Source organism: Alnus glutinosa, chromosome 10, assembly GCF_958979055.1.
Source record: "Alnus glutinosa chromosome 10, dhAlnGlut1.1, whole genome shotgun sequence".
Lineage (NCBI taxonomy): Eukaryota > Viridiplantae > Streptophyta > Magnoliopsida > Fagales > Betulaceae > Alnus > Alnus glutinosa.
Window position 1 is genome coordinate 25,731,965 of NC_084895.1, and position 22,055 is coordinate 25,754,019.

Here is a 22,055-nt window from a genome sequence, read left to right on the forward strand (position 1 = left end):
GCATGAATAGTATTTGGGTACACTTCAAATAGTGACTGACAGATTGACTTATTGCTGGTGAAGCATAGGCTTCTAATGAATCCCGAATTTCTTGGTGTCTAATCACTTAATCGCGTCCTTTTGTCACTCCCACAATTATTGCTTCATGTCGGTCATTGAAATATCTGACTCTTAGACTGTTCGGACAATTCTTAGTCGATGAATGCCTCTGTCAGGAAAGGTGAATTTCCCAACATATATATTGATCGCATCCATGTAATATGATGTCAATCCCAAAAGTATGTATTGAAGGTTGAATTTCATATATGGCTCAAAAACTCTCCTTCATTACAAAATATCATTGGAAAAGTGGAATGCAAAACGTTAATCATGTTCTCCTAAAAAAAAGACATGTCCATTTTTGGATTTGGAGCATGTTTGATTATGGGAGAAAGGCTAAAATGAAATGTCGGCAAAATTAGAGAGGACTAGCAGGGACTTTTGTGGATGAATTTGTAACATTTGTTTAGAAACATGTGAGAACGTTTAGGGGAGAACTTAGGGACAGTAAATCAAATGATTGATTCATTGATTGTTTGCCTATAAAAAATAAAAAAAATAAAAAAATAATCAAATGATTGTTTACTTTTTGAACACTCCTGGAAAGTAAATCAAATCAAATAATCCTTCACTATTTTTTGCTGTTCAAGGGTCAAATCCACTTTATATTTTATAGCTTGTTCACACTGGCCGGGGGATTTCTCCATTGCAGGACCTAGATATTAAAGAGTATTTTTTTTTTTGCTTTTGTTAAAGATTTTTTTGACCGGTTGAGATGTAAATTGAATGAAAAATTACTTAGATATGACTAACTAATTAAATTGGTGAGCTGTTAAATATTCACCATTTTTATTTTTATTTTGCAGTTAAAGCGTCAAATCCAATTTATGTAATTTGGGTGAAAAATCAACCCCATTCAATTAACACTTTTAACAAAAAAAATTGGGCGAGTCGCTACACTAAATGTAAAATAGCAATCAATCAAAAAAGAATTAATAATAAAAAAATTAATGGGAAATAATATTTAAATGAAATAGTAAAAATTGGTAGCTAAAATAAATGGTGAAATGTACGTAGGTGCTTTAAATAAATGGGTAGCTAAAATTAAAAAGAAAAAGTAATTTTTTGAGCTAAAATAAAAAAAAATTATTGAACCTAATGTGAATACTATTATAAGTTTGTAATAATATGTGCTTCGGAGTTTAGACTTCGGGCTTATACAAATGGTCATTGTTATTTTTCATCTCCAATTTTTTGTTTTTTGAGTATGTGCCAAGAAATTATATTACCATGTCATTCATTTGGATCATTTCCAAATTCTGTTAATATTTGTACGAGGGTCGTTATTGAGGTGTTCCACCCCTCCTTTTGTATTCTCTTTTCTTTTATTAGAGCAATCTTACATATAAGGAAAAAAAAAAAGAAAAAAAAAAGGTCCATTCAAATACGCAAAACTCATTATTCACATTCTAAGAATGCATGATGCATCCTAAATCCTACCACAAAAATGTCATTTACTTTTTATTAAAGGTGATAAGAATTTTGATAAAAAAAATAAATCTTGTTTCAAAATATAAGGATTTGTGTAAAATAATATTTATCTTGGTTTTATTAAACAAAGCATAAAAGGTTCAATATATGTTTTTTTTTATTATTTATTTTGTTTTAATGCATAGGTAAGGCTATATCTCATATCTTAACTAATTCAACTAGTAATGTTATATGTCACCCTCTTATTTCTTTTGTATCCCCTCAAAATTGATGTAAATTTAAAATTACTATTAAATCAAAATTCAATAGTGATTTTAAAATCAAAATTCAAAAGTAATTTTTAAAAGTCGCATTAATTTTAGAGAGACATAAAGGAAATGAGAGTCCCTTCTATACGGTAGTGGTAGAAAACAGTGAGTTTCTGCCCACTAATAATCACTTGGTACATCAGCTAAAAGCAGAAAATTGAAGTTTTGGTAAAGTAGCCAATCCCCCTCACAACTCTCTTCTGAAGTACCCCACGTTCCAAAAAAAAACCCCACTGCCCAAATCACGTCAGCCCGTCAACTGGTCTGCCCCTAATTCCCCCCTAAATCACTGCACGTCTGCCCGGACTGAAAAAAAAAAATGTAAAAAAAAAAAAAATTGAAGCTCCTCAACCCAACCCTTTAGTCGACTGCTTATTCCCCGTCGCCAAACAGCCGGTCCTCTAGCCACAGAGATCCAGTCGCAGAGATCAGGCGACAAAGTCTCGAAGACTACCGGTGAGCCTCCAGATCCTCTTCCTCGCGACCTCCCGAAATCGTCAACAGTGATTCGACCTGAGCCTCGTCCTCTCCTGGGATCTCTCACTTTCGCCGGTCGTTCTCCCCTCTCACCCCTCTAGTGGTTTTCGGTGATCAGATCTGGTTCTGTAATCACATCTGGTTCGATGACTTTGTGCTTTCGGCATTCTGGTTTAATCGAAGATGGTGAACGGCGATGCGATCAAGGTTGAACTCGGGTCGGTCACATGGTGGCGCGACTTCCATGGGCTACACCAGTTTGGTTGTCTAGGTCAGGGTCGGGGGTCGTGGGTCATGGTTGAGTTTCCAGCGTGAAGACGCCCATCTCTCTCCCTCTATATCTTCATTTCACCACAAAGAAAGCAAAACAAATTGGGTGTTTTGCTTGTATTTGATTTTCCTGCTTCAAGCTTACGTGTTAACTTCTTATTGGCAGGCAAACAAAGCCTAGTTTCTGCCACGACCGAATTAAAGTTATTCCCAAAGGAAATATGAGTCTTACTTTTATTATTACTCCAACTCTATAACTTGCCAAAATAAACAAGTAGGTAATTCTAATGTAGTGGTGCTGTCTCTAATTTAGGGTGCGTTTGGGATTGCGATTTCGTAATAAAAAAGTACGATTTTAAACCATATCACAAAAAAATAAATTGTTTGGGAATTACGCTTTTTAAAAATTGCAATTTAAAAATGCAAAAAATTGCTTTATCAAATCGTAGGTAATGTAGTGTTTTTTTGAAAACGCATAATTTTAAAAGTAATCTATGATTTTAAAGGTCAAACTGCGATTTTGTCAAACACTTAACTACGTTTCTTTTCTTTTTTTAAATCTCTACGGAGTGTGCAGATTTTGACATTCCAACCGTCGACTCATTGTTGATGTTGTTCCATCCAGCGTAGGTTAGCGTCTGATCGTAGGTAGAGGCGGAGTTCAATTTGACTTTCCAACGTAAGTCGGCGGGAGTCAGAGTCTCGCTTTTAGTTTTCAACAAAATTTCATATATTGAACTTTCGGTTAAATCCTTGATGAAAACCATAAATGTGTCACATCATCACCAATAGAACACATACGTGTCCCATATGATGACTTAATGGTGGTCACCCCAAGGAACTACGGGAGTGGTTGCAACCACCGATAGCCAAAAGAGATGGCCGCACCACCCTAAGCCCTTGAAAGTGATTCGGCCACCTTCGAATTGATCCTTTTGAGTGGCCAAATCACTCTTATATAAGCAAAAAAAAAAAAAAAAAAATTATATTGCATCCATGCAATATGATGTCAATCCCAAAAGTATGTATTGAAGGTTGAATTTCATATGCGGCTCAAAAACTCTTCTCCATAACAAAATAACACATGTGAACGGTGGAATGCAAAACGTTAATCATGTTCTCCTAAAAAAAAGACATGTCCTTTTTGGGATTTGGAGCAAGTTTGATTATGGGAGAAAGGCTAAAATGGAAATGCAGGCAAAATTAGAGAGGACTAGCAGGGACTTTGTGGATGAATTTGTAAACGTGCAGAAACTAACATTTGTTTAGAAACAGGGAAATGCTAGAATTAGAAACATGTGAGGACGTTCAGGGGAGAACTTAGGGACAGTAAATCAAATGATTGATTGATTGTTTGCATATAAAATATAAAAAATAAAAAATAAAAAATAAAAAAATCAAATGATTGTTTACTTTTTGAACACTCCTGGAAAGAAAATCAAATCAAATAATCCTTCACTATTTTTTGCTGTTAAAGGGTCAAATCCACTTTATACTTTATAAATTGTTCACACTGGCAGGAGGATTTCTCCATTGCAGGACCTAGATATTAGTATTTTTTTTTTGTTGCTAGTTAAATATGATTTTGACCAGTTGAGATGTAAATTGAATGAAAAATTACTTAGATATGAGTAACTATTTTTTTAAAAATAAAAATAAAAATGGTGAGCTGTTAAATATTCACAATTTTTATTTTGCAGTAAAAGCGTCAAATCCACTTTATATATTGTTTACAATGACAGGAGGACTTCTCTGTTTTTTATTTTGTTTTGTTTTGTATTTTTTTTTTTTTTTTTTTTTTTTTTTTAAGAACATGATTCTAATAAAATTTGCTCAATACACAGACAAACTGTACCGAAGAAACAAGAGAAATACACAACACAAAATAGAAAAAACTCCAAAAAAGGTTGCCGACAGTAGAGGCAACGGTGCGTGGAGGACACGCGCCGTCACCGGTACCACCCAGCTGTAGATCAACCACCGTAAACCCCATCTAACACCGTGCACGGCCAGAGAAGGAGGAGCGTGGCTGTCACGAGCACCAGAGAGCAGCCAGAGAGCAAAAGGCTCTCTGGCACGTGCAGACCACGTGCTGGACACTGACGACCTACATGGCCTGAGCTTCCGGCGGTTGGAGCGGACGACGACGGGGAACGAGGCTGAGGAGCGCGTGTCTTGGAAAAAGCAACATAGTTGTGTAGATCTGGCTCCAAAGTTGAAGATGAAAATTTGAAAAAACCAGCTAAATAACCACAGTTAAAACGACACGATCACCACCACACCCCCAAGCTGAAACCTAGATTTGAACCTTCCTGCCAAATAACAAAAGAAAGAAGAAAAAAAAAAAAAAGCCTTCATAGCCTAACAAGGCTAGGGGAACAAAAGCTTCACAGCCCTAATGGCTAAGAGAAGTCTAGCTTCCACTGAGAAAAACTCAGTGATGAAACAAAACACCTTAATCCAAGAGGACTAAGGAATGAGACAGCCTCCCACCCCCGACAAACGACAAGCTCTCCCTTTCTTCCCCCTCTCTCTCTTTCTCTCTCTCTCAAGGGCCTAAGGAAGATCCTGACTTCTCTGTTAGTGAAAGATTATCTTGACAAGTCGATATGTAATTTGGGTGAAAAATCACCCACATTCGATTAACTATTTTAACAAAAAATTTGATGAGCGGCTACACTATATACAAAATAAATAAAAAAACATTTTTTATTCTATCATTGTCTCCTCTCCCATCAATAAAAAAATAAAAAATAAATCATTGAAAAAAAATATTTAAATGAAATACTAAAAATTAATAGTTTTTTTTTTTAAGGGAAAGTGTAAAGATTTCATTAATCACACCCAAAGAGTAACGAAAGTACATATTACAAATAACAGGGACTCAACAGAGTACAGATGCCCCATTACAGTTACCCAAATCACAGATTATACCAACAGCTGCTACTAATAAGTCTAACCAACAGAAATGTGCCTTTATGTTGAGATATGAACCTCTACTTGCACTATGGAGTCGGTCACAAAACTGTGCTTAAAAGCAATGACTAGACTAAATCAAACCTAAAGCAAACTGTTAAATACAATCTGTTAAAGGCAAAAAAACATCCAAAGCAGGCTCTGCCGTCGGAGGAAACACCATCGGAGACACACGCGCCACTACAGGACACCACCCTGCAACCGCCTAAAGCAATAAGAACCCCTGGGCACCCTGCACGGCAAAGATATGGAACGTGGCCATCACGCGCCGCCCAAAGTTTGAAGAACACCCTGGCGCGTGGATGCCACGCGCCGGTCACCGCTGAGTTATCCGGCTGTAGAAGGCAGCATCTGAACCAGAGGACGACGATGAGCACGGAAAAGGGGAGCGTGTCGACTGGGGGGCTTTGAAACGGCGCAGATCTGGCCTTCAAAGAATGAAAAAACTGAAACCCATCCAAACTATCCGCCAGCCACCGAAACGACGGAATCTCCTCCTCCAACGCCTCTCTGAAATGTTTTCCTGCCAACCGAAAAAAACTAAAAAACTAAAAGGCTATACAAACCTCCATAGTCCAAACGGACTAGGAGAACATAATCTACCACCGGAACAAGTCCGGGAGACTCAAAACTCCAAACAGCCCTAGTGGTTGGGAGACACTAGCACAAAAACCTCTCTAGCCCGAAAAGGCTAAGAGAAGAAACAAAAAAACCGGGAGGATGGAGGCATGGAGCCTCCCTCCCCCGGCAAGCAGCACGAAAACAGTAGAAAGCTCAGAAGAGAGAGACAGGAGGTTCCGAGTTACAATCTTGGTTGTCAATGAATTTTAGTTTTAAATTAATAGTTAAAATAGATAGTTAAATATAGGTGCTTTAAATAAATGGGTAGCTAAAATAAAAAAAAAAAAGAAAAAAAAAAGTAATTTTTTGAGCTAAAATAAAGAGAATTTATTGGACCTGACGTGAATACTCATCCAAGTTTGTAAGATGTGCTTAAGAGTTCAGGCTTATACAATTGGTCATTGTAATTTTTCATATCCAATTTTTTATCAAATATATATATATATATATATATATATATATATATATATATATATATATATATTTTCTTGAGGCATTTCCGCGCCACTCCTTCACCTTCTTTTCTCTACCTCCATAACCGGTGTTCCATTTTGTAGTTGTTGTCGTCTATGGTGACTTCTAAATCCAAATGTAATATTCATTAAACCGGACACCTCTCCCGTCGCATACCGCGTTGATGTGCTTCTCGGCAGCTTCGGTCTAGTCATTACCAGTATATCATCCGTTGGCTGTCCAAGTTTCCTTTGTATTCCCTCAAAATTAATATGGATTTAAAATTGCTATTAAATTAAAATTTAATAGTAATTTTAAAAGTCACATCAATTTTAGAGAAACATAAAGAAAATATGAGTCTTACATTTATTATTACTCAAACTCTATAACTTGCCAAAATAAACAAGTAGGTAATTCTAATGTAGTGGTGCTGTCTCTAATTTATGGTGCGTTTGTGATTGCAATTTCCTAAATAAAAAGTGTGATTTTAAACTATATCACATAAAATGAATCGCTTGAAAATTGTATTTTTTAAAAATTGCGAGTGGTGTTTTTTTGGAAATGCATAATCTTAAAGGTTAATTTGCGATTTTAAAGGCCAAACTGTGTTTTTAAAATTCATTTTTTTAAATCGCACATTTTAAAAATTATTATTTTTAAATCGCATTTTTTGAAATCGTAAACCCAAACAGACCCTTAGACATTATAAAATAGGTTGCAGTTAACATACATTTTGAAAATTTAAGAAGAAATTTCATTAGTTTAGTCTATATAATTGATATATGTCGCAAGCGATTATCATATTGCGGGGACCAGCTCGGAGGACTTAGTGGTGACCGGTGAGGAGAGTAGTAGCTTGCTTTCAGCCTAAGAGGGATGTATTTTTTAGAATCAAATGTTCCATTAATTCTATTAAAAATATATGCGAAAATACATACACTAAAAATATATGTCAATTTGATAGATTGAATCAAAAGAATTTTTCCGAATAAGAAAAATTTGTCCAATCAACAATGTTCTTAAGGAGAAAAGAAAACTTTATGTTTCTCTAATTTTAATATTGTAGAGGCCTATTGGGTGAGGGAAATAAGGATTCAAATCTCTAATAAGTTATTGTAAAAATTGTTAGCAATATAAACAGTAAATATGAAAAAAAATTAAAAATTATATGGGTTTATTTGTCCGAACAAAAGATGGGCTAATTAAGACCTATTCAAGCAAATAAATTACTAGCAATTCGTATAGCAAAATAGCCGGATACGTAGAAAAATAATTATTTAAAAAGCAAAAGAAGAGAAAAAAAAAAAGACAAAAAATATTTAGCCTTGTCTGGCAAACCAGTTAAGCTTGCCCAACGTAGTCCTCGCATGCCCCCTTGCCACGTACCACCAAAGGTGGCATCCTCTCTCTCTCTCTCTCTCTCTCTCTCTCTCTCTCTCTGTTTCACTAGTTTGCCGTACATAGGTCTCTGTTTCGCTCTCACTCTGTCTCTCTCTGTGTTCGTGTGTGTGTGTCTGAAAATGAATCCTCATAGCCTGTTTGCTTCGGCGGCCATTAACGTAGGCTTGGCCTTCATAGTTCTATCCCTCTTCTCCATCTTCAAGAAGCAGCCCTCAACCGCTCCCATCTACTATGCCCGTCGTCTCTCGAAACGCCACCACATTCACTTCCATCACTCCCTCACTTTCCGTCGCTTCCTCCCTTCCGTTTCTTGGATTTCACGTGCTTTTCGTGTCACTGAAGACGAAATCCTCGAAACTGGCGGCCTTGACGCTCTTGTCATCATCAGACTCTTCAAATTCGGGTCAGTTTTTTTTTTTAAAGTTCTTCTGTTTCTTTACGTGAACTCTCCCAGTTACTATTCCTTGGCTTGTGTTAGAACATTGTGGGAATACCATCATAGTTTTGTAGAATTCCATGGACTTCAGTGGATTTATCTTTCTGTTAAGGTGTAATTATGTCAAGTAAATGAGAAAAAATTGTTAATTTAAAGAGTTCTTTAACAATTTTATAGGAAAAGTTTTTATGATACCCCAAATTGTGAAAGTTTAGTCCTATGTTGGCTGGATAGACTATGAAGAGTGTCAAGTCCTATATTGGTTAATTTATTTGGAGAGATTATACTATATAAGTGATTTTAAAGAGCTTCGACTATAATTTTGGCTAGTACTTTTGGAGTATAGCGCAAATATGGTTAAATCTTTCCAAAGTTTTGTTAGTCAAGGTTGAAACTTGAAACCACAAATGAATATATATATTGAAAGAAATGGAGTCCAAAGTTTATTTTTTTAGTACTTGGGTTGTTGGATTCTTCCATTGAAAACCTGTCTATCCAATGTTTTGCAAATGATTGGTGAGTTCAATTTGTCTGTTCGAGATGGTCAGTCTATGAACTTAGGTGGGCATAAATCACCGTCACAAAATTGGTTGGTTTACTGAACTAATGAGGCCTCAATTGATGCTGCATAAATTAAAGGTTAATGAATCTTTCAGGGAGTTTCCCAAATCATTCGAGTTATAATGACAATCTCTCTGTCTGTTGCTTTTATTTTAAGAAGAAAAAAAGCTTACATTTTAAATGGATTTCCTTCAATTAGTCATCAGCTATTTCTGTCTTATGCTCCATACTCGTAGTTTGAATCACAGAATGCTGATAAATGGCTTTATCATGAATATTTCACCATGTTCATATCTAAAGTTTGAACTTCTGTGTTGTTTTCCAATATTGAAATGTAAATATGATTCATTTTTCAGAAAACTTGTTGAATCTTGAGTACCATAATTAGATTTTAATCTACATTTTCAGTTTTATGATGTGTGTCTTGGCCAAATGTTGTCATCCCAAACATTGGAGAAATGAATGCAGTTAGTTCTAAGAAATTATTAGTGCAATGATATTTTTGTAATGGTGTATGAAATGATTTAGAATATCAACAATGCTTTGCACACTCTGGAAGTTTTCCAAATTTTACATGAGAATGATTCTCTTAGCTTGTCATTTATTCTAAATGTGCTCATTTTGCAGTATCAAATTTTTTGTTGTATGCTCTCTAGTTGGATTGGTGGTGCTTCTCCCAGTCAATTACAGTGGCCAGGATGCCCCATATCGGAGCTATTATTCCATGGATTCTTTTACAATATCTAACATTAGTCGAGGTTCTAACAGGTGAGACTCTCTTAACCTTGCTTGTAAAACCATTACAAAGAACCACAAGAAGTAGAAGGTGCACATCTTGCAACATCATTTCCTAGGTTTGTTTTGTTTTGTTTGTTTTTCTAGATTTCAGTTCGAAATCTATAATCGATGAACCGTCAACTATGGCTGTTGATCCTACTATGTTGGATGCAACTTTTTTTTTTTTTTTTTTTTTCCTTTTTAATTTAATTCTATGCTCCAGAATAGCATTTTGATATGCATGTACATTTCTATGTATATATGTCTTGAGAAAAAAAAGGAAAATAACCAGTGGATGTAATGCTGGATATGTAGATGATTTTCTAAGATTGACTTAAAATAAGGATTGGATAATTTACTAAATGATGTTTTGACACTTCTAATGTTAGATGAAATTTTTTGTAACCTTTTGCTCCTAAAATGGACCAAATTACATCTTCGCGTAGTGCAACATTTGGCTATTGTTGACCTATACGCTCAGGCAGACAATTTTTTATTTTTTTTAGGAAACCACTATTACTGGTGCATGAGGTATTGCCATTTTCCAGTAGATGAAATAGTCTGAATGCAAATTTCAAGAGTAATTCTGATCATCCTTTGCTATCTGTTATCATTATAATTTATGATGACAAGACAATTAATGAATCTGGGGCCTAATCAGAGGCAAGACTAGTAATAATAGGCTTTTGCTGAAATCTAAACTACCATAGTGAAGCATTTGGATGAAGAATTCCTTATTGCCATGCTTAATAGCAGTCCACTACCTCTGCTCTTCAGCTCATCCCAACTCACTTTTTTGCCCCCTCTTTTGTTGATTGAGGACTGCTAACCCTTCATCATTGAGGTCAACGTATGACCTACTTGGGAGATCTCATCATCCTATTAGTGAAATAGTCTAGTGGCAAACTCATTCCCTGGGCTGAATGAGGCGATCATATATTAGAGGGTGTTGTTGCTTCTGCAGATGCTGAAGACTGAACGCTATGGATAGTTGTTGCCTCTGCGATATTGAAGACTGAAACCTATGAATAGCATTATGAACTATATAAATAATTCTTGGGTATGCATCAAAACGTTTCAGTTTTGCAACTTTCTTTTCACTCGGCATCTGAAGGAAGATGCTGAGGAGTTAGCAAAGATGTTAGGACTTATGGTTCTTGTATGACAGGTCCGTACCATCTAGAAGAGAAGAGCAAACTCATCACAAGATATTCCGTTGTTTAGACTGATCTAATCTCTCTCTCTCTCTCTCTCTCTCTCTCTCTCTCTCTCTCTCTCTTGATTTAATAATGATATGTTCCTTTATTGAAACAGAAAAACAAGAAAAGCATACCTTCAATCCTGAAGTTTGTATTTCAGACTTTTAATTTTGAAAGAATAACTCATAGTCATTAAGTGAGAATTCGATATCATCAATGATTTAACATAGATCTGACCTGTAGAATTTGGTATATTTTTTAGCTATCTATCCATATCTGGGGAGTGATTCCGCAGGTAAAATTTGCTTAGTGAGAATCCAGAGCAAGACCTGTGTTTCAGATTATATATGAATTTACTAACACACATGGTTTTAGCTCAAGAAAGAAAAAATAGTAATTGCATATTTAGTACCAAAGAAGCTGCCTCACTGTTTTATTTGATAACATATATATGTATGCTGTATACATGCATAAATATTTTTGATAAGTATACATGCATAAATATATGCATATACAACTATGAAAAATACAACTGTTTATCATACTTGTACAGATTGTTTCCTTGGTGTTAAGTACATTCTTTGATTCAGCACAACATATCATATAAGCTGAACTGACAACATTAAAAGCAAAGTTGCTTACAGAGTTTCTTCCTATTCCAATCCACAGGCTTTGGGTACATTTTTCATGCTTATGGTTGATATCTTTCTATGGATTATACCTGCTATATGAGGTGAGTTTGTGCAGTTAGATGTCTACCTATATGTTTAATAGTCACTCTGAAATGATATGTTCTTAGTGGAGGAATTCTGGTGCGACAGTTGCTGCATAAGCAACTCTCACTCCTTTTATCCTGTACAGACAAATCAGAGTTGTAATGTTGACTATTGGAATAGTTTGTTGGTTTTTTAATTTCAAAATTCAGAGAAGTTTACATCCTCCATTTTTTTTTTTTTTTTTTATCTGCAGGAGTATAATGAGATTTTGGTTAAAAGGATTCAACAACTTCAGAAGACAAGGCATAGACCTGACCAGTTTACTATTCTAGTTCAGGAAATTCCATTTTGCCCTGAACACAAGGCTCGTGGGTGTTCTGTTGATCACTTCTTTTCTAAGCATCATCCATACACTTATCATTCATATCAAATGCTATACTATGGAAAAGATCTTGAGGAGTTATTGGTAAGGTTTGAATAGTTTGAAACTGCTAATTCTTGCAATGTCCACATAATTTACTGCATCAGTATTTGCCCTTGTCATTCCATAAGCCCTACAGCTCAATTCATGTGGATCTATAGTTTCCATTTATGGTTGTACTTCTTATTTTGCCTTAAGGATAGTTTTATTAATACGTATAAAGTTTTGGAATAGTAGGATCTCAACAGACGAGTAACAACCATTGCTGGTTGGTTGTTGGGGACGTTATGACAACAATTATTTTCATGAAAACAATATCTAAATTGTTTTGGGTTCTTTTGGGGATGCTCGAGTTTTTACTGAGTGTGGATATGATGGAGATACTTAAAATAAATGCCCTAGAATATTAAAGTCAAGTGTTTATTTTCTTCAGCTGATTAATTCTGTTGGCACTTATGTCATCCTGCAGTTACCTGTTAATTATATTCAATTGAACATTGGCCTAAGAGGTGTGAGAAGTGAGAGACTTTTTAAACTTATTTTCACGTATAGGATTTTTTTTCCTCTTATTCATGAACATTAGCGTAGAGCTGGACAATAAGCTCTACCTTTTTTTTTTTGACACGTCCACACAAGAGGGGGGAGGGGGAATTCGAACTAGTGACCACCGCTTTATGAGGCGCGGTTTCCAGCTGATTGAGCTACTCCTTGGAGACAATAAGCTCTATCCTTGTTTGCATGAGTGTTTGCTTTGTTTAAGAATAACCTTTCTAATTATATTTAAGTTTCGGTCCCGCAGAATTGGCTAATGTGTTGTTTAATTTTATTTTTCATGGGCAAATTTTTAAGTGATAACGAAAGAAGTAAAATAACAAGTTTGAATCAGTGGTTACGCATAAAATGATGTGGTGTCTCACAACAATAGTAAGCTTTTATCATTAGTGCATTAAAATTTTCAACATGATTTATGGAATCTTCAAGAAAAGCTATTAAATTCCATGAACATCCTTATTATCATAGCCCCACTTGAGATATCCTTCCTTTCAGTTTTATGTTGTTTGTAATGGACACCTCTTACTGATATTATTAAATGTAGAGCCAGGCAGAATCTATTGCAAGGAAGATAGAGGTCTTAAGAGAGAGGCCTACGGCTAACAAACATAAGAGAGAACCTTTGCTCTTTGATGCAGCTCGAGAAGATTCTTTGAAGATATCCTTGCAAGAGGAAAGGCTTCAAGTATTTTGTGAAAAGATACGCCAGTTACAGCATGAGATTGTGATTAATGAAAAGGTAATTATGTTGGTGGCAATAGTTATGATTTACTCTAGCACGGGTGATGAGGGCATTTAAATTGGTCTGAACATTTGGATAATGGCTAGATAAATGTCTTTTTAACCAATGATGAGATTCCGAGCGCTTTTTTTTTTTGCTTTGAAACTACAAGTAAAAAGTTTTGTGGTGTGTACTGTTGATTTAGCTGCTTAAGTCTTGTTATGTATATAACTACGTCCTGTACTTTTCTGTTTAAATACGTCTGGTATTTGCGCTTAATCCCTAATGCGTTTTAGCATCGGTACAGTTTGTATTTGTAGAACTCTCTCAGTTAAGCCATTTGGATAAGTTTCTTTGCTCTCCTTACTTTTCTACACTTTGATTCAGAAAAGTGTGGAGGATGCCAATGAGGTCCGGCTTAAATAGCATTTCCTATTCTTATAAGAATGGAATGGAGAGGGAGTTAGGTTCAAAATCCACCGAGTGTGTGTAACTTACCCAAAAAAAAAAAAAAAAAAAAAAAAAAAAAAGACAGAAAGGAAAAGTGTGTGAAGCGTTGCTCAAAGAACCCCCCTCCACACCCCCCCCCCCCCCCCCCCCCTGCAGAGCTGTCTCTAATAAATTTACTAGAAAAATGGAGACATATCAAATAACATTGTACAAGTAATGGGTAAGTCTCTTTGAAGATGTAATTTATTTATTTTTTCTACAATGGGCTGCTGCCTCTTTTCTGGAATCTGAATTTGTTGCCTCAATTAACATTTTTTTTTTTTGGTGTTTCCTAGAGTCATTTTACTTGTGATAAAAATCAAGCTTCTGTTGAACTCCTTATAAGTAAATATAATTGTCAATGGCCTCTGGTTTGTCAAGCTTAGATACTTGTGGAGTACTTGATAAGTAGACTAAAGTGAATGTTTTAGGTAAAGCACAAGTCACTTTATTTCTGGTTTGTCAAGCAGAAATAAAACTAATCATCTGCTACACCCGCTATAATTAAATTGATTGTTTATGATCTTTTGTTTTTGCTACGTTAGATAGTTGTGGATTCCTTGATAAGCACAAAACTATGAGTATATTAGGTAAAGGATTATTGATATATCTTTCTTTCACTAAATTTTGAAGTGGCCAAGTGGGAAATTGGGAACGCCAGTGGTATAAACACATAAGCTATTTTAACCTTTTGGTTGAATAGGTGCTCAGAACGCATTTGACTAGACTCGGGCCACTTAGGTAAAGCTTCTAGGGGATTGCTTGAGCTTGATAGAGGGATATGGTAGACTTAGGATTTAAGAGTTTCACTTAGGTGGTTGTGCAGCAGTAGTGCTGGTGATAGTTGTGGAAAGGCAGTAGAGGAAAGCCAATGCTGATGGTGCTATACTGTGATGGTGATGTTGCTATGGCGACTGTAGTAGTATAGTGGCAGTAGTTATAATCGTAAGGTTCATTTGAGAAACTTGCTAAAGCAGCATTCATATGATTTTTTCAAAGACACCCCAATCATTTAGTAGGAACAAGTGAATACTTACAAAATTTATCTAAACATGCAAAAGAAAAATTTACCTATTGGATTGTGTACTGTGTGATATGAAGTTTAGACAGCTTTGTTTAACCTATGTAGTTTTAAGAGTATAACTGCATTGTGAATGTCCTTTGCTTAAATCATCTCCAGCTCCTAAATTTTCTAGTGGTCTAGCATCAACCGAAACCAGCCTCACATGCAGGAGACCATATTCTTGGTGAATCACTGGATCCCAAATCACTTGATGTTTACCCTATTAAGGGGTCTTTTCTTTCTGGGGTGTTTAAAATCAAAGATGAACTTTCAGTAACAGGAGACTGTAGAACAGGCTAAACCAATCCATCATGAAATGTCTTTTTGAGTCGTCAAGTGATAAAATCACCAGCACCCAAGTGACAGAAAGCAAAAGCTGTTGGAGGAACTCACAAACCCTCTTTATAACTAAGATGATTTGGGACTAGTTACATTTTGTCTTTCTGAAGATGCATCAATTTTACATAGCCTGAGTTCTTCCATTCTTGTAGGTGTTACCTGTTGCCTTCGTTATATTCAAGTCTCGTTCGGGTGCTGCACTAGCTGCCCAATCTCAGCAGCACTCAAATCCACTTCTGTGGATCACTGAAATGGCTCCAGAGCCAAGGGATGTATCATGGAGGAGTTTGGTGATTCCCTTTAGGATACTGCCACTTTACAAAATTGGAGTTGTTCTTTCAGCATCGCTTCTTACAATTTTCTTTGCTATCCCGGTCACTGCTGTTCAAGGGATTGCCAAATTTGAGAAACTAAAGAAATGGTTTCCTCCGGCCATGGCTGTACAGTTGATGTAAGGACTCTGTTCTTGGTGTGCTTATTCTGGGGATAGGTAATATTTGTGGAATCTGTTCTGCTTAGAGCTTAAAACCTCATTTCATTTTTTCTACAATCAACTTGATAGTCACTGAAAATTTTTCGTACTTCATAATGTGACATGACCCATAAAAATTAAGAACCTAAATAACCAGAGTTGGCAAATCTCTGTAAACTTTATTAGGAGTGAATGCATGCATGATGTAACATTAGGCACATGCACAAACCACTTCTGTCTTTTCCATCTTTCATTTAAATTTAAACGCTCAGATTATTTTCTCTAAGTTTTTCTATTTATGTAAATCTCGAATCCCTCATTCTTCAACTTGTCTTTTTATAACCAACCTCCTATTCCACTTTCAAATGTCAATCGTCTTTTTGGCCATCACATTATTATTTCTTTTTTTTAGTAATCGACATAAAAGGCAGGTTGAAGAGAACTGAAAATATAAGAAAGATGGAGGATGCCGCCGAGAATTTAATTACAGTTTAGAGTGTCTCGATATAAGCACAGACTGCATAGTTGTAGTTCAGCAGCTTGACTGATGGTTCAGGTTGTTTAACTGTACTAGAATAAGAACATGGATTTATAGCCTAACGGGATGATTTTTGAGCATCAAGTTTTAGAACCTTCTTTTGGAATAATTTAGAACTTCTTCCACTGCCCATTTTTTTTTTTTTATTGAACTTGAATGGATCTGTATGTTGAAGTTCTTCTGCATGCACAGATATCTTACGTGCTTTTTCTAATTACATCTAAAACTCAGATGTAGTCTACCTTTTTATTTGAATTCTTGTTCCCGTTCGTTCATATTGGATCTTCTACTTTAATACGTTAAACCTTTTGTCATCATATATTTACCTTTTCTAGCTGTCAATGCATAGTAGGTTGAAAAGACTAAGAGGGAAGATAGAAAACCTCACAACAATTTGAAATCCAAATTTTATGAATCTCCTCCATAACCACAGATCTTCATGGGTTTAGTACTTAGAGATTTAATAGCTTGGCACTTGAAGTAGTTTAGCTTGCTGTTTTTAATCTCTTACATAAGATTATAAAATTTTAGATTTATGGACTGAGGTTTGACCTCAGTTTATGTGTTAAGAAATAATCTAGAAGTTCTTTCAATTATCAAAGAAATCTTATCTAAATAGATGGGAGGATTTATTTATTTATTTTGTCTACTTAAGTTCATTATATGTTCTTTTGTACATAGTCTCAAAAGGCAAATTCTTGTGCATTTTTTTGTCCTTTAATCAAGAAGTAATTCGGATCTGACTTATCTATATGTCTTGTCCTTAAAAACAAGGATACAAGTGGTTCTCTTATTTAGTGTGGAAATGTGTGTCATCTGATTTTTTTGATTATCAGTACGGACACAGATTAATGTTGAGTCAGGTATTCCAGTTCCTTTTATGAACTTTCTATGCCTTAGATCTGAACTTTTTATTTATTTGTGTGTCTTGATGTTTTCTGATTTTCGAATCAGATAATATGTCCTGTAACTTTCTCTAACACATTTATTATGCAACAGACCAGGATTAAGCTCTATCTTGACAGGTTATCTTCCTAGTGTCATTCTCAAAGGATTCATATACATCGTCCCCTTTGCAATGCTTGGGATGGCTAAATTAGCCGGTTGTATCTCAAAGAGCAAGGAGGAGATTAAAGCTTGCAACATGGTTTTCTATTTTCTAGTGGGAAATGTTTTCTTTTTAAGCGTGTTATCGGGGTCCTTACTAGATGAAATTGGAGAATCTTTTACTCACCCCAAGAGTTTTCCTAGTCGTTTGGCAAGTTCTGTCTCTTCTCAAGTAAGCTTGGTTAACCTTCATTCATTTTATTGGCATATAATGTTCCACTTTGTCTTTCATTACATCTTCTGTCGTTTTAAGTTGTTTTCTGAAACTGTGATAAAAAGGGAGTCGTAAAATGAACTACAAAATTTATTTTACATGTGTCTTTTTGATTTAGTTTTAGATTTTGCATAAAAATTGGAAGCTCTGGAAATTATTCAGATTCTTTAGTAGGTTTGTCTTTGTATTGTTCTTATAGGATTGACAGCTAATATATTGTGTTTCAGGCAGATTTCTTCATTACATACATCTTGACAGATGGGCTTTCAGGGTTTTCTTTTGAGATTCTTCAGCCTGGCTTACTTATTTGGGATGTTATAAAATCAAATACATTTGGCCGTCGGGGGGAGAAAAATCCTTATCTTTATTCGCTACCCCACTTTAGAATTATTCCTATGGTCTCCTTGTCTGTACTGATTGGTATGGTATATGCAGTTGTCGCACCGTTGCTGCTTCCATTTCTTATTGGCTACTTCTGTCTAGGCTATGTTGTTTATATCAACCAGGTTGAATTTCTTACTTTCTCTTATCAACCAGCTGTATTATTTTATATGTAATTGGCTGCTTCTCTGGGCTACTGTTTCACCCGTAAGCCATATTATTACTAACAATGTCAAGTTAGTAGTCATTGAAACCTCAGCCAAAATAAGATGGCGATAGAAAGGAAGAGGAAATATTTTTTTAACTTTTTTTAGTCCTTCCCACTTCATTTGAGTTGTTTAGGCATGGTAAAAACCCCTTTTAGTCCCAGTCTTCATAAGTAATTGATTATCTGCCTTAAACCAAGCAGCAATCATACTTTTGTTTTGAACTTTTCTCCTTATAAACAATATAGGCTTCTTCGTCATGACAAAATTCTTCATCCAAAAAAAATAATCATCCATTACATGAGCTTTCTTGTGCAAATATTTTTAACTAAATATATATGAATCTAGCAAGTGTTAGCAATTGGATGCCATTTCAGTGCCCATGGCATTTTGCTCTTTTAAATTTCAGGTGTGAATCTGGGCATTCTTCTTTTCGTTTTTTTTTTAGGAAAAAAAGAAAAAGATATAAGGAGAAGTTGCCATTATATACTGCTACTGCAAGATATACCTTATTCGCTGTTCTGCATACAGTCATAACTAAATAACTGTTGTTCCTTATGGAATAGTCATTTTGTTGTCAAAGAGTTTGCTAGAAATTCCATACAAACTATTCAAATTTGTGTATGGTGGTTAAACTGTCTTGACATATTTAGTTGTTTATTATGTAGAAATATTTGTTTCTTGAGTTGAATCAAACTTTTCCAACACTTCCATGCATGGAACTTTTGCTATCTGCTTCTATCATTGGGAGGGTTGATATATGCATAGAAAGTCAATAATCTTGTTGTATTAACTTGGTTATGTTCTCCAAGTTACAAATATCAAGGATTTTGATGACAATATTTGCAGATTGAAGATGTATATGAAAGTGTATACGACACATGTGGACAATACTGGCCATACATTCATCTTTATATTCTCATTGCGATCATTCTTATGCAAATTACGATGATTGGTCTTTTTGGACTGAAGGCAAAGCCAGCTGCTTCTATATCAACTATTCCACTCCTCTTGTTCACTTTGATGTTTAATGAGTACTGCAAGAAACGGTTTCTACCCTCATTCCATCATTACTCTATCCAGGTATATTTGGTCCTTTACTATCTCTCTATATTTCAGCAAGAGGATAAACTGATTTCTCAGTAAGTACAGAGCCTCTCACTTCATACTGACTGATCTTTTGAACTCTTGTCCTTGCTCCAATTGAGGTCTCACAGTGCTTACCCCACAACCACTAGGCCAAGAAGCCATTCGTTTTGTTAGTTGTTTCTTATGTACTGTGCTTTTGCTGTCAATCATATATATCTTGTCCATCCTCCTGCAGCTATAACTTGGTAAGATTTGTGTAAGTCTGATTAGCAACATCTTAATCAACATTGCGTTATGTCTGTATTAAAAGAGCATGATTTTCTAGCCTGTAGTTGGATCGGAAATGTTGCAATTGAATAGACAGAAACTAATATATTTCCAGATGAGTTTAGAAACTCTTAGGGAATTGGTCAGGTTTAGGACTTGGTGTGATTCATGTCTGAGTTGAACCCTTAATTTTTGTTTTCTGTTCTCAAAACAGATACATTAACAGATAACTCAAAATACAAAACACTCCTCAAAACACCACTCTTTTATAAATTTGTATTCTTCTTCCCTTGTAAGAATATTTTGACCAAACAGATGCTTAACTTTTGCAGAGGTAAGAGCTAACTTATTTTTTTTTTTTTTAAATTAGGGTGGCCACACGGCCACCTTAAGTGGAGGAGGGGCTGCCAGCAGACTAACTTTTTTTTTTTTTTTTTTCTCACAAGTAGGGCTCTACATCTGTTTGGGTTTTTCAAAATAAACAGGTTTACTCTATAGAAAACATTATCCCAAATGTATAACCCATCAAAAAACACTTCTAAAAACTATTGTCACCTTTATGTCACATCAAAACACTTTTTCAAACTAAAAGCACAAAATACTTTCCAAAACACATGAACCTTTTGGGTCGGATACTTTAATAGAAAATATTATCTATAACCACATGTGCTTTTTGCCCTTGAAATTCTTGTAGTCTCCTAATTCTGTCTGTATTTATGCCCATTTTTTTATAGTTATATAATAAACAAGATGTCAAAAACCAGATATAATTACAGCACTTACTCAGTTTGCAGTATGTGCAACTTCCTTTTTTATGTTTAAAATCTGTGTTAACAGGTTAATTCTTTGATTACCAAAAAATATGGGTTAATTCTTTTTGTTGGTCCTAAACTTGATCTACCTCTTCTTTCTAGCTGGCAAATTTTGTTTGTTAGAATATTATATTATGTGATTTGATTTCAGAGATTTGATTGTAATCTTCTATAATCAAATTGATTGTATTCAAATCTGATTTGATTTGATCTCTACTGACCATATTTGTATTATCCTCACCTACTCCAAGTCTCCTATAAATAGGAGCGTTTTGTATTGTAAATTTTATCCAGGAATAAGAGCAAAATGTAGCCTTTAGGGCTTGAACCTGTGGACGTAGGTCATAGACCGAACCACGTAAATCCATTGTTTCTATTTTCTTATTCCATAGCCTTATGATTTTCTTCATCTTATTGTAATGTGTTATGATTCCATTTCGCTTGCGTGTTATATCATTTTCTGATTCCCCTTTGTTTTCCTGTCATTACCTTGATATCCTACTTTAAGTTGTTCTTTGCTTTCTGGGGTTGTTTATATCCTCATTTGATGTTATTACAATTATGCCCTAGCTTCCAAGAGGCAGTTGGCCAGATCATACTCACATACAGGTATCGCCATTTCAAGGGTTGATGTTATCATGTTATTCCTCACAAGGATAATTCATGAAATTTCTAGCATATGAGTTCATGGCTCAAGTCACCCATCATAGTGTGCAGGAATTCTTCCCCAATAAGTCGGGGCTATTAAGGGCATATACCTTAGTCCTGAATCATGGAATAGTTGCATAGTGTTATTGTTATTTTAAACTTGTTATATTTCACCAAAAACCTGTTATTTTTTGTTCTTTATGGTCAGAATGCTGTTGAAAACGATGAGCTTGATGTGAAGAGTGATCAGATGGAAGTTAACTATGAGAATGTGATCAATGCATATTGTTCGCCTTGTTTGCGGCCTGTAAACTTCCTGGAATCGGATTCGAGCTCGACACAACCATTGGTTTCTTCATCATAATCATGGTTCTAGCTTTTTATTTCTCCCCATCTATGCACTACTCGAGCAAATTCTTTTATGATTCTTCATATGATGTTGAATTATCTGATCGTTAATTTTTTCCAATACTCTCAGTTTGTATGTGGCAGAGTCGTCTAAAATAATGATCTAGAGAAAAAGAACTGTGAATAAAAGAAATCTTCTTTGTACCAGCTATGAAGTTATTTTATTTATAGTAACTTTTCACCCTTTCCACTTTTCAGTCCTCACTTTATTATAGTGGTAGTAAAGCAATCCTTTGTAGTCAGGGTTCTAAAGCAATCATTTTTTCTAAGGAATATGTTTCTTAATGATTGGTTTGTGAACTGGGAGTGGGGGTAAAAGTGGATTTTTGTGAACTAGAATTGGATGGGGAAGTGGTTTGTTTAGAATGGGATGTGGAGGAAGTGGTTTTTTGAAAACTGGAATTGAAGGCAAAGGCTTCTTGAAAATAGGAAGCTCAGTTGGAATTAGCTTATTAAAAACTGGAATTGGTGAAAGGAGTGGCCTCTTAAAATCTGGAAAAGGTGGTAGAAGTGGCTCTTTGAAGGATTAAGATCCTCTACAATTATTTGTTTGAATTTGAGAGAATTTGAGCAGGTGATTGTGAGAGACCACTTATGAGACCC

The 22,055-nt window shown here is 35.3% G+C and overlaps 1 protein-coding gene across 1 annotated transcript; it reads left to right on the plus strand.

Moving 5' to 3' along the window:
• The first annotated feature begins 8,105 nt into the window (after positions 1 to 8,105).
• LOC133880657 (CSC1-like protein At3g54510) lies at positions 8,106 to 21,555 on the plus strand. Its single transcript, XM_062319638.1, has 10 exons — positions 8,106 to 8,439; positions 9,661 to 9,801; positions 11,679 to 11,742; positions 11,979 to 12,191; positions 13,243 to 13,437; positions 15,463 to 15,761; positions 17,320 to 17,599; positions 17,869 to 18,147; positions 19,078 to 19,311; positions 21,253 to 21,555. The coding sequence occupies exons 1-10, from the start codon at positions 8,156 to 8,158 to the stop codon at positions 21,406 to 21,408; spliced, it is 2,145 nt and encodes a 714-aa protein (XP_062175622.1). The 5' UTR covers positions 8,106 to 8,155; the 3' UTR covers positions 21,409 to 21,555.
• The last annotated feature ends 500 nt before the right edge of the window (positions 21,556 to 22,055 follow it).